This window comes from Numenius arquata, chromosome 6, assembly GCF_964106895.1.
Source record: "Numenius arquata chromosome 6, bNumArq3.hap1.1, whole genome shotgun sequence".
NCBI classification, from domain to species: domain Eukaryota; kingdom Metazoa; phylum Chordata; class Aves; order Charadriiformes; family Scolopacidae; genus Numenius; species Numenius arquata.
Window position 1 is genome coordinate 17,167,628 of NC_133581.1, and position 13,239 is coordinate 17,180,866.

At 45.0% G+C, this 13,239-nt stretch overlaps 1 protein-coding gene across 1 annotated transcript in view; it reads left to right on the forward strand.

The window, feature by feature from the left end:
• The window catches only part of SLC67A1 (solute carrier family 67 member 1), a 62,085-nt gene that overhangs the window by 28,802 nt on the left and 20,044 nt on the right, over positions 1-13,239 (forward strand). The window contains exons 5-6 of the mRNA XM_074149496.1: positions 8,274-8,389; positions 8,880-8,990. Coding sequence (XP_074005597.1) covers positions 8,274-8,389; positions 8,880-8,990 — 227 coding nt within the window. The remainder of the gene's footprint in view (positions 1-8,273; positions 8,390-8,879; positions 8,991-13,239) is intronic.

A 13,239-nucleotide genomic window follows, 5' to 3' on the forward strand; every position in this document is an offset into this window, starting at 1 on the left:
GGTGGATTATGGGCAAAGCATGCAAATCCGCCCACGTCTTATTGAAGCGTAACTGATATGCCTCTTCCGGCAATTAGTCAGGTTCCTCAGAAGAGCGCTGCGTTGGATCAGGAAGCAGGATGGGCTGGCGCAGGCAGGCTGCTCCAGCTGCCTGGGGATTAGCATCCTGCCACAACCATCCCCTTCACGCCCCAGCGGTGGGATCTGCTGCGCTTGAGCTGGGGCTGCAGCAGGGGCTGGTTAGTTTGAGCTGCTTTTCATTGCTGGGATTGTCTCTGCAGCAGGCGCTCGTGGGGGACAGATAGTTTTGTTGCTGTGGAGCCCCTGATGGACAGCCAGCCTTATCTATTCACACAGAGCATCGCTTACATAGGGAGCTCTGCCAAAGGAGGATTTTCCATGTGGAAGAAGCCCAGGTGTTTTTATTTAATGCCCTGCACTGACCTAATGTGCTTTTTTGTAAGGCTGAGCGTCAAGTCCTACCAGCAACCCTCCTTGTGCTGGGCCAGTGACACACACAGGAGCAAATGTCTGCTTAAGAGAGTTTAAGCCACAGGTAGCTCCAGTGACTTTGGGGGTGGCTGTGAACTGCCTGGTGTCCCCAGCACACAGTGGCTCTGCCGTTGTACTGCTGGCTCTTTGCCCTGCTAATGCACCAGTGCCAATCTTCAGCATCCCCCCTTTGCCCAGTTCTGATAGAAACAGGTCATGCAGGATTCCTGTACTCTCCTTCGTCTTTTTCTCCTTTCCCACCACTTGAATTTTCCAGATGTGGCTGTCACTAGAAATAAGCAGTTGAATGAGCACTTGTCTGTGGGTGATTCATTTTCGCCCTGTGAGGGGCTCTGCAGAGGGTGTGGACGCAAAGTCTCACCACCTCCTTGGACAGCCTGCAATGATGTCAAGTTCACTAGAGTGAAAAAGAGCCTCCTGCTCTCCCCAAAGCAGCAGCAGCTGACTTCTACTGTTCATCATCTAAAACATATGTGGCAAAAATGATGCCGTGGTCATGGTTTCCAGTTGTATCAGGGCAGTGAACTCCCTCCGTTTCCTGCTTATGCATGGGTGGGGATGGATATCTGCTCAGGTTTTATGTTCTGGCTCTGGAGAAATACCAGGATCCCAGTGAAATAATGGAAAAATTGCAATCAAAGGAGTTGAGGGGCTACAGTGAAATATGGGTGCTTTATCCCAGGAGACTTGTCCTACCTCTTGTGAAGTACCTCCTACCTGATAATAGGGAAGCAAGTGGAAAAGGGCATCTTTCTCTGGCACATGTCACTTGGAGGTTGCACTTGTTCCCACTTGGGTTTTAACACTCCTTTGGCTGCTCTCCTGGCTTCACATACTGTTTTCACATGGGCGTTTGCTTGGACAGGACAGCCAGGGGGAAAGACTCCTGCCATGCTTATTCATGCCTTTGTGTGGTGTTTTCTTCCATGAGGACAGGGAGTAGGAATTGCAGAAAGGAAAGTTTGAGTTGTTTTTTTGGTTTTCCTCTCAAAGCCATGGATAATGTGTTGATGGGTGGTACTGGCCACCCTTCACTGGCAGAGCTGCCCTGAAGCCTGCTGAGCGCTGGGCTGTCTGGGCTTATTTGTGTTATTGTGCCGTTTCTTGCCCTGGGCTGTGGAAGCTGGATTATCTCTGTACATTTGCATGAATGAAACTTGTGACATATTTTTGAGGCTCAATGAATCTATTTTTGATTAAGGACCTTGTGGTTTTGTTTCTTTAGGAAGCTTTGGTGAAATGTTGTGCTTGATTTTTTTGTCTTTAGGAGGAATGTCAGCAATATAGACCAGACCACAATGGATCAAAGATTAAATACATTCAGCAAGCATTGTCAAGGTAGTAAAGCGAAGTTCCTTGAGTGAAACCATCACTATTTTATAATAAGATATGTACTAAGTTTATGTCCCACTAAGTTATCATGAATGCAGTGACTGCTGCTCACTTTCTTATGGACTCAAAGCTGTTTACCGGAGACCATGGTTTGGTGTCGTGGTTTCACCTGAACATTTTTTTTCACCTCAGTTTTTTGCTTTTCTCCTCTTTTTAACTCACCGGCTATTTTTCACCCATAGTTGCCCCTCTAAGGGTGTGAGTGTATGAGTGGATAGTGTGGCCGGACTGCAATCAAAGAAATATTTTGAGAGTCTTTTCAGAGCTCTTTAAGGAATCTGGGCCGGCTATGAATGCTGGCTTTATGCAGCGCTGTTTTGAAGTGGGAGTGAGTCACTAAAAAACAATTTGCACTCTCTCCATGTTCAACTTTGACTTTATTAAGAAAAAGAGAAAGAAAACAAACTCAATCCCATTCACTGCCGAAATACACATTGATCCTATAATCCTCAGAGAATCATTGGGAACTGCTTCCTCCTTGAAAGAATCGCTGTATTGACGCAAAATCTAATTGTGCAATTACACACGCGCATTTTTCTCCTGGGCTTTGCAGAGCAGGGCTCTGTGGCTGAAATGCTAATCAGAAAGCAATTGATAGCGTCTCGGGGCACGCACAGCCCGAATGCAGCCTCCCAGCTGGCATCAACCCCTAGGCACCTTCACTGGTGTATCCCAAGCTTTTCAGGCAGGAAACCAAAGATGGGAATCACAGCCGAGCAAGGACTGGAATTTAAGCTAGAGCCCAAAACTGTATCCCATATTTGTTGTAGCCTTCCCTGGTGGAAGTGGGAGGCTCTGGCACCCATCCCTCCTTGGCATTGCCCTGGGGGCTGCAGCTGGCCGGTACCAGCGGGAACTCCGTTCAAACACCCTCGTCTGCCAACTGAAAATAATACCTGCCTGCAAATGCCTGGTCAGTGGCCTCTCTCCTGCTCCTTTGCCACTGCCTGATCTCTGCATAGTGCACACGCCCTAGTGGGATTGAATTTTTCATGGAAGTTTTGCTGAAAGCATTGCTTCAAAGCTGCGGGAAAATGCTCTGCACATGTGTTTGTACATATATATGTATGTATATACACCCACACATACTTGTTTGGCCAGGGCCCACTTTCCAAGAGCTGCATTTGCTGTAAGCTTCTCTGGATTTTTCTGATGCTTCATGTGTACCACTTCTGAGTTCAGGGGTGTGCGACACTTAGGGCAGAGACACAAAAGATCACTTCCAGGGTTTGGGGAGCCTCTGGGAGCCCTTTCTGTCTCCTGTGTTACTGTGTTATGTCTTGATTCAGAAACTGAGCCCTGATTGCACTTGTTTGCCTAATACTAATTGACCCTGATGGGAGCAGGTTGTAAAGTAATGTAGAGCAGGTCCTTGCTTTGTCTACCTGGGGAAGCATGGTGCACATTGGGATTTACAATTACCTGCAAATAAATATAGAGGCTGGTTAAGCACTAGATGGGAAGAAATGCAGACCTCCTCCAGCTGGCTTTGAATGCTAATATTTTCTTTGGGTTTAATCTGTTTACCATTATATTACTCTTAATGGTTTCATCATCAGTTCTGCTTTCCCACCAGTATTAAGGATGGAGTTTCCAGACAGACAATCCTAGCTGTCAGCCATTTGTCCCTTATCCATGGCCACAGGCTACCAAGTGAGCCTTGTACCTGGCCATACCATCGGTCCTGTGGTGAGTATGCCCTGGGCCAGCCATCCTGCTGTTTGAAACCCTTGAAAACTCTTTTAACGGATGCTTTTAATGCATCTACCATGCTTGCCTAATGGCCTCAGGAAAATGAAAATGAGAGGCTTTCATTATGTCGTTAAGCGGCGTTTGGCTGATGTTATGGGCTCCTGGCCTCCAGGTCCCTCTGTTCATGTTTTCTTCTTATTTCTCCGAAAGCTTTAAGTCAGGGCAAGCCACGGCTGCTCCTGTTGGCAAAAACTAACACAAATTAGTGGTCTTCCAAGATCGGCTGTTTGCTCCCTGCAGCCGACTGCTGTGAGCCCTCCTGGCAGCAGGACCTTGGGGCACTTCAGTCCCATTCAGGACAGGGCAATGCATTTTGTTCCTCCCTTTCATGGCAAAGCTGAAAACGAATGATGAAGAGCAGGCAGCTCTTGTCTTAACTGACAACCTGAGAGGAGCTTTGCTAGTGGAAAAGCCCAGGGGAGAGCAAGGAAGGCTGCTGGCAAAAGTCAGCAAGGGACTCTCTCTCAAAGGAATTATAAGTAACAAGCTGAAGTACACAGATAAAGTTACCCAAGTTATTTTCACCATAAGGCACAGGATGGTAAAGGCTCTTAACCTCTTATTAATCAGTAAGAAGCTGGAAGAGGCTGCACAATGATCTCAGCTGCTGAAGCTGCTGTGCCCTTTTGCTCCCTTTAATTTAATTGTATTAGACCTACCCACGTCCTTTGTTCTTCCGCTCAAGAAATCTGCTGCTGGTTTTGGCAAGGCTCACTCTGGCTCCACATGGCTGGTTTGTGGACAGCCAGGAGGGATGAGAAGGAAGGCAGGAAGGGGAAGAGGATGGGAAAAGGTCCCACAGGAGCAACCTGCTTAATGTGCCTCATTTGTCTTAATAGTGCCACCACGTCCATTCCTGGTAAAACTTCCTCCTGATAAGACAAACTGGCAAAATTGAATGCAGAAGGACTCCCACTGATTTCAGCAGAGATGGGATTTCATGCTTAAATCTTAAAACTAAAAAAGACGAGTGCCTGCGAGTCAAGTCTTGCCTAGCAGGAGCTGCCAACCCAGCAATCATTCCTACCCCCAGCCTTCAGCTCCACTGAGGGGTTGGGGTACCTCACTTTTAGCTTAGCTGTTCTGGTTTGTACCACTTCTTCCTCATCAGCCATAAAATATAAGAGCAACAGCTTAGCCCTGGGTTGTCCACTTGCTCAGTGTGCAGAAAAGGGTCCAGCAAGCACAGCAGTGATTGTCAGTGCTAACCACTGGCTGTTTTCTCTGCTGGTGGCAATGGCATCACTGTACCCCTTGTCGAAGTGCTGTTCCATGGGGCTGTTGTGGGGTCAAACCCTCCCCTGCCCTCCTGCTGCTTCCTGAACTTCTCCAAACACCACTGTCTCCTTCCTACCCACCTCCACAGGGCTGCAGCTCTCCTCCCAGCAGCATCCCAGGGTGTGGGTAGAGTTTTCCCCCTTGGTGGTGACATGGAGCAGCTCCAGCTGAGGATCCAGCAGCGTCATTGCAACTTCATCAATTGTCCCAGCAAATGCATTGACCTCCGGTCTCCTGTCAGCATCATTGAAAGAGTACTGTCAGCTCAACCCACTAGCATTTGTCTTCCCTGCTGCCAGAAATAATGATTCAGCACATGCATACTGGTTTTAGCACTTGTGTCCCTTTACATGACAGTGTAAATATTTGTATGTCTTCGAATAACAGGAAAAGACAATGTGTACAGTCCCTCGCCTCATCAGAGGTGATGATGTGTCAGGAAAGCCGCCCTGCACTGATGCTTTGTAAAACAGTTGCCTTTCACTGTAGGGGTGGGAGGATGCGTCCCACTGATGCTGTACTGAAGGGGTGGCACAGGAGTTGTCCTCGTGTGTAATGGAAACATCAGAAAGAAATTAATGACCTCCTGTGTTGATATGGCATTTTTATGACCCTTGGTTTCACTTCGTCTTTCTTAAATGAGCAAACAAATGCAAGAGGTGGACACAGATGCGTTATCTCCAGTTCCAGAGTTTGTCCCTGCCAAAGGACAAGACAGGGGAGAAGTTAACTCGAGGGTGTACCTTCATTTCCTTTTCATCAAGGTATGATAACATTTAATATGTGGAAAAAGATGAAGCGCTTACAGAAAGCTGTGATTAAAAAAGGGGATTTTCAGATGATTTTGAACACTTCAGGCTTGTCTGAGAAACACGATCTCAAGCTCCATGTTTTACTGGATTTCTATGACTTCAGAGTCCAGCCGTACAAAATGCCACAAATCCATTATGGCAAGCCCAGGTTTTCCCAAATATGTAAAATATCTAGATTGTCTGCTCCCTTTCCCAGCAATGAATTATCAGTCATATGCTTGCAGTGAAGTAGTGCATCGTTTGCTTACTAGTTTTATAGGGGGATCCTTCTCTTATTGCTTGCTGTAATTCTTCTTGGATCTGAAGAGTAAAACATATTTACATTGGCATGTGGGATTCTGGAAAACCTCAGGAAAAAATAAGACTGGAAAGGAAGTTTTTCTGTCCAATGAAAATTTTTGTGATGCGTTTTTTCCATTTTAGAATGAAAGCTTGAAACAGAGAAACTCCAAAAAACATTAAGCCAGCTGCAGCTACTTATTTTGATTATTTTATCCTTTCTATTTTCTTAGTAAATTTACTTTATGTTGCAATGCAAAGTAGAAATTCCAGATTTCTTGGATAAAAATTTGGGTCCAGAAAGTTCATTTCAGTAGTTTTGGAACTGTTTGGCAGATAATTTTAAATCAGAAAGTGATGATCTGCTTCACTAAAAATAAAAAGTAATGATCCAGTAAATAACTAATTTTGTGGTCTGGGGTAATTAGTGGAACAGCTTGGCAGATGGAAGGCAACAGGTCTAAATTACAGCACTAGGTCCATTTGCAGGAAGATATTATCTGACTTTGTTGTTATTAATAATAATTAATGAGAATTAAAATATTCAGCTGGGATTTTTGCTGTTGCTATTAGCGGGAATACGCCTGTATATATATATATGTATTTGCTCTTTGATGCTTCTCTTGGTTGTTTGCCTCTCAATCTTTGACTGTCTTGCTCTGGGACTTTAATAATACTCCAGAAATTATTCAGACCACACCTTTGTCTAGCACAGAGGAAACTTGAGGCTTTGACGATTAGTGCTGCTGGTTATTCCATAAAAAACCATGGATGATTCCATGGTCTGACAAGGAAAGCAGCAGTAAAAAGTCAGGAACATGTGTTTAGTCCTTTATCAGCAGGCTCGGGGGAAGTGTTGATTGGTGGCTGGCAGCTCGCTTTTGTGTCCTGTTTTTGCAGCACAGGTTGCCGGGAATGCAGGGATAGTGCCATCGCCTCTGAGTGTGCACAGACCTGCATGGCTCCAAAGCCTTCTATGGTGAAAACCAGGCATTAATTTGCTGAATTCCAAGGTGCTTAAATTTCAATGCCCCCACGACACCATGGTGGTCACTTAGTCTTATGCCCTTCGTGACACCAACCTTTGGTGTTTCTGATGGGCATTCCCACCCCAAACCTGTGTCCTGCAGTAGGTTTTGAGCTCGTGTTTTATGAAACCTTTCAACTAACAGGGTTCCCATGATGGGGGAGACCTTTAATGAGCTAGTTTAGTGGATAATTGCTCTCACTGTTAAAAGCAAAACATGCTTCTCCCTTTGCTTCTGGCTCAACTCTCCTGAGTTTCAGTCTTCCACCCCTGGACTTTGCTCCACCTGTGTTTGGCAGAGTTAAAGCCCTTCAGAGTCTGAAATATTCCTACATGCCCTTACAGACTGGGAGGAGTCATTTCCTAATCTTCTCTTTGAAGAGGACAGTGATAATTGAGGACTTACTATTGATGTTATTGACTTTAACGTGGTTTGTGTTTGGGTTTTTTAGATAAATTGTAATTGTTCCTTTTTATCGTTGTACAACTACTGTTAATAATTGCGGTTCACTGTGTCTACATCTAACGATGTGGCTCCACTTCTGTTAAAGATCCAACATTTGGGGCCCTGATGGACAGTTGAAGGGGTGTTGATTTGGTTTTGGGTGCTTTTGGAAAAAGTAGGTACATCAGTCAAAGTGGTGTCTACTCACCTCCTCAGAAGGTTTTGTAAATCATGTTTGTTATTTTTAGCAGCTCCTTTTCAAGTGGCATTGTATCTCCGGTGGTTTCAGTTCTGATTGTAGGCTGGGCTGCATTCTACCATCCTTAATCGACTTGAGTGCTTTCTTCACTTTCCTTAATTTGATTTCGCTAAGAAATTTCAAAGAGTGAGATGATACTTAGATGAATGAAACTGGGGATTAGATGGGATTAGATGGATCCTAACAAGCTGACGCTGTGCTTTCCATGGGAAGATTTCTAAGCTTCGTTAAACCAAGAGGGGCTCTTTTCCCCTGACACGTACAGATTTAAAAGCATTGTATTATACCCTATTATTAATACAAATGAATCTTGATGGCAATAGTAATCTTTTGGTGAAATTTCAAACTGTGGTCATATTCAAAGCCCCCATTAAAGGATGTGAGCTCTTTTATAGCCTTATGTACCGCGACTTCAGGGGTTTTTTATTTATCCAAGTGCCCAAGCCATTGCAGGACAGAGATATAAATGTCTTGTTTATGCTATTTATCCACTTACCCTATTTTTTCTCTTTGCAGCATTTTTGTTCCTACATATGTTGGGCTGGTGGGAAATCTCATAAATACTATGATAGCAATGGTTTGGATCCCTTTGCAGGCTAAACCAAAGTCAGACCATCATGACATGGAGAACAGTAAGTATTTAGTGTTTCTGATAAATAGCACATGAATAGGGATGGGGCATTGACATGCTGTAAGGACTCTGCTAAAGGACTAGGGGTTTATTTAAGGGCAAAAGGTGCCAGCCTTGAAATGCTGACACTTTAATGCCTAAGCTATGTTTGTGGAATATTATTATTCCCTACCTACCAACCACTCTGTTGTGCAGAATTGCAGGTTTCCAGCCCAGTGCTTGCTGCACATCTCAGAAAAGGTGAATGTAGACCCATCACCGGGGGTTAGTTTGGCCCCGCACAGGAGGCAGACCTGCTGTCTCACAGGGGTTCTCTGCATGCAGACCTAGCAGCAGCTCCCAAACTCCTGCTGTTGGCAGAAAGCTGGTGCTGCAGAGACTCACCTTTTCAGAAAGATGGTGGTGAACCTGCTCAGACATTCTCAGAGTCTCTTACTTCCTCCTTCTAACCTGTATAAGTAGAACATTAATCAATATGTCATTTCCTTTAGGCACATCACAGTCTGGCAGTGTGTTTAGCATCAGAGAAATCCTACGGCTGATGAGGTTTCCAGGAGTGATGGAAATTTTCATAGTCAAGGTCTTTGCTGGACTTCCCATTGGTAAATCTTACCCATTACCCATGATTGCTGATGTATTTAACATAAGACGACATACACTGTAGACCAGGCTTGTCTCAAGTTGCTGAAAGCATGTTGCATTTGATCACAGAGCAGTGAGGATTCAGTTCCTAACTCAATGCTGGATGCTTTCAAATGCTCTCAGCTACATAGGGTCAAAAACCTGTGACTTAATGTAAAACAGACTACTTGCTACAGGCTCCTTCTGTGACTTTTGGCAATTCATTTAATCTCTCTACCCTATTCACCTGGCTGTATATGTTCTTTTCCTCTTGTCTGTCATTTCTATTTAGGCTGTAACCTCTTCAGAGCAGAGGGAAATCATTTGTACTCTGCCAGAAACACTGAGGTCCTTCCTGATTTAATTTAATGATTTTAAGGAGTATATGTACACTAACCTTTTTCCCAACAACTGAAAACTGTTGCTGGATGAGAGGCTGCTGGATGATGTGGCTGCTCTAACTGCCAGCTGCATGCAGAGGTGCCACAGCATGTTTCTTCCTTTGCACATTGATGGTGGTGCTCGTTTTCTCTACTTTATATGTTCTGCTCTGGTTTTTGTGTCATGATAGACAACCACTGCCACCTCAAACCCATCCCAAACCTGCCTGTTTCCCTACTCCCTTAGTCAGTTGCTGTCCTGGCATGATCCATGTCTCCAATTGGCCTGGTTATACATACCCTTGGTCACAATTTAATCATCTTTAATTTTGCCTACCCTCTGTCTTCTATCCACTTCCCCCCCACAATTGTCTAGAGATTAATCCAGCATGTCAACCTTGTTAGTGGTGGTGTAAGGAAAGGGTGATGTTCTCTGCCCTTTCACACAGAGAGCCTTCATGGCTCTTCTCCCAGACAAACCTAAAAGTGCAGATTCTCTTGATTAGAGTTTGAAGGATTGGATTTTGTATGCATCAAAACACGTGCACATCGCACATCTGAACAAACTAAGGCAATTCCCTTCCCAATAAGGATTTAGGGCACCTTAGCTTTTATACTTTGCATCTTTTTCTAATTCATCTGGGTCTGGAGCAGCCCTTGAAGTTTAAATAACATGAAACAGAATTTACAAATTAAATTCTAATTTGTAGACTGGAAATTCAGTTTACAAATTAAAGTAGATTTGGCTGTGAAGAGTGGCTGAATTGGAAGGGGGTGGCATTTCTGGGCTTGGCCAGGTTCAACTGTTATTCCTTGCTAAGGCTCTGGGGGAACAAGTCTGTCTGGAGCTGTAGAATAACATGCAGGGACGTTAGGGAGAAGTAAAGGATTTCTGATTATTTTTTTTTCTTTTTGTACGTAGTTGGCATTGGCTGAGATCAATAACGCCAGCTGGTCCTACCCCGACCACTAGAGACAGGATACAGTCTCGATGGACTGCTGGCTTGCCCTAACAGTGCACTTATTCTGAAACTGAACTTTTAAAACTTTATTTTTAAAAGGATTTATAAAATGGCAGTGTTTCACAGAATGAGATAGTCGAGTGATGTTTTAAGAGGGTTTTCTTTGCTGATTCCGGCTCATATCTCAGCTTTAAAGTAGAGGATTTTCTTTGCTGATTCCAGCTCATTTCTCAGCTTTAAAGTAGCATTCATTTCTCTGCTTAAAAATGCCATCCCGAGACCACATCCATATAGAATCTACACGGTAATTTCCTGTGCACTCTCCTTTTTCCAAAGACCAGGTGAGATGCACTTTGTTGTAGTCATCGCTGTTGAAATGCAAATTCCTCCCTGTTGCAGAAGATGTTCTTCTTTTTCTCTGCACAGCAAAAAAGCACACTCAACCAAAATAAACATCTCCTGCCCCAAACTGCAAGGGGACTTCTAGGCAAAAAGAATGGAGACAGTGAAGCTTAGATTTAAGGCAGGACATGGGCTGATAGTCTGTCAGAAATGGCTGGGAGTATTTCAGTGAGAGTAGGAATGGGTTCACCAGAGGCACTCCTCCTAGGAGTATAGCGCTTGCACTATAGTGGGGAGTGATTAAAATCCCAGTGACTTCTCTTTGGAGGTCTCTCTTCAAGTTACTGACCGTACAATGGCAGCTGAAAGGGGATTTGGCCATCACCTACTTCTCTGCTGCCCACAGCTGGAGGCTGAGCTCCTCATGAGCTCATTTACCTTTCATCTCCCAGCTGCATAATTAATTAGATCACCCAAATTACAGATGTTTCTCTATTTACTTTGTAAACACATTTGTGATATACACAGAAGAAAATCTTCTGTTCTTTATGGATCTCGTTGTTTAAAATTAGCTTTTTTGAGACCGACAGAGCCTCTCCGGGAGGGCTGCGAACCTCCTCCCTGTGTTGCATAAAAGCAGAGACAGGGGCTCTGTGCCTCTTGCAGGAGGGTAGCTGCCAAGGGATGGATGGGCAGCGGACCTCTCCAGCACAGCCAAATTACATCCTTGACTGACCTGGGAAAAGCGAGTCTCATTACATTGCGGTAGATTAAGAGACAGAAAAGAAAGCACAAGGATGAAAATGTCAAACATACCTTTACTGACCAAAAATCACCAGAGCCTTGAAAATACTGGTAAATAGCTGCTTCTATGAATCTTTGGCTGCCTCATCCTTTTGGAAAACCTGGTTTTAACGCAGTCACTTTAGCATCTCCGTCCCATTTTTAAAGGGACTTTATGTCACCCGTGGAGCAGGATTTTGCTGTGGGCTCTGGGGCTCTGCGTCCCATCAGTTTGCAATCCAGCATAGGATCACTGAGACAGGCTCCCAGAGGCCATGCTCACCTTTTTACACCAGCTTTCGGTAAGGTTTGCTAAGCTGGCCCTCCTAAAGCCACAGGCTGCTTTTAGAAATGTCATGTCTTCTTTTTTTTAAATATGACTTGTACTCCTTGTGTCTCTTTTGTGCTTTTCCTTATCTTTATCACATCTCACAAAACATTTACCTGCTGATTGCTGCATAACCCTAGTTACTCATCTCTCTCGTGCCAGTTTTTCTAAGGAGTTCACCCTTTTATTTAGACACACACACACGCATAAAAAAAAAAAGAAGTGAGGTTTCTGAGGATAGTTTTTGCTATTTTCCATTTTTTCCTGCTGAAAAGCTGAGCCTCACACTGTGAATTGAGGCTTATCCAAGCAGCTCCTGCATGGGCTTTTGGTGTCCCCAGAAGAGCCTGGGGACCCACCACCCCAGTGAGCCCTCCCCAGGGGGTATACATTATTCACATGGCTGCATTCAGTTGACCTGCAGCCTACCCAGATGGGACCTGATGAGATCGTTGTAAGAAATGATTGTTCCAATGAGCATAAAATCCTCTGAGTTCAATCTTGGGCTTCCCTTGCAGGTGTCACCAAGAAATGTGTTGCCAGTGGGAGAGACCCCTTTAGTCGCTGAAAGAGGGAGCAGGGTGGGTCTCCCTTGCCTAGACAGATTTAAGTGACCATGCAGGCACAGGGGGTGACACCCATCTAAAGAAGAGACCTTTGCATCTCCAGGGGAGCTGTGCAATGTGTAACGCTAATTAAAGAGCACAGCCTATCACCCTGCTCCAAAAGAAATCAGCTCATTTGGAGGAGAAAGATCCAAATCTGCCTTAACTTGGTGAGGGACTTCAAAGAAAAGAGGAGCTGTAGAAGCTGGCACGTGGTACCGGGAAGAAGCATCGGGTATGCAGGAAGGTCAAGCCCCTCCTAAGCGGTACCTGCAGTGGAGTAGAAGGATGAAGGGCGAGCGCCCGCTTCAATCTAATCTTCCTGCAAGTGAAACGAAGTGTGGTTTTTCTTTCATTTCTTCACGTGTGCCTTTTATAAACATGTGCAACTCTGTTGCCTATTTTGGATGTTGTGAGTAAATATGGTTATTTGCATGTTACCTTAAGGTGGCTTGAGCTAAGAACAATTTCAAAGTAACTGGTTAACTACAGGGTGCTCTACATGGAGGGGTATGGTGAAGCCATAAATCTTCACGAGCCCCAGCTCCCTGATACCTTCTCCAAGTATCTGGAGAATAGCAGAGCGGGATGCCCTTCCTGCCCCCCACCCCTCTCCCCCAGTGCTGCAGGGCCAGCTGGGGTGTGGGTATCCCCTTTAAGCAGAAAGAAGTGTCTCCAATGAGTGTTGGAGTTCAGGAAGGCTTTGTGGCAGGTTTTGGGGTGGGAGAGCGGTGGTCCCTTATGGCAAAGGCTTTAGGTGCTTGGAGGGACGTCCTCGCTGCTGCAGATGCTTCACTGCCGGGCTGCTGGGTGCAGTAGAGTTGTGCTGG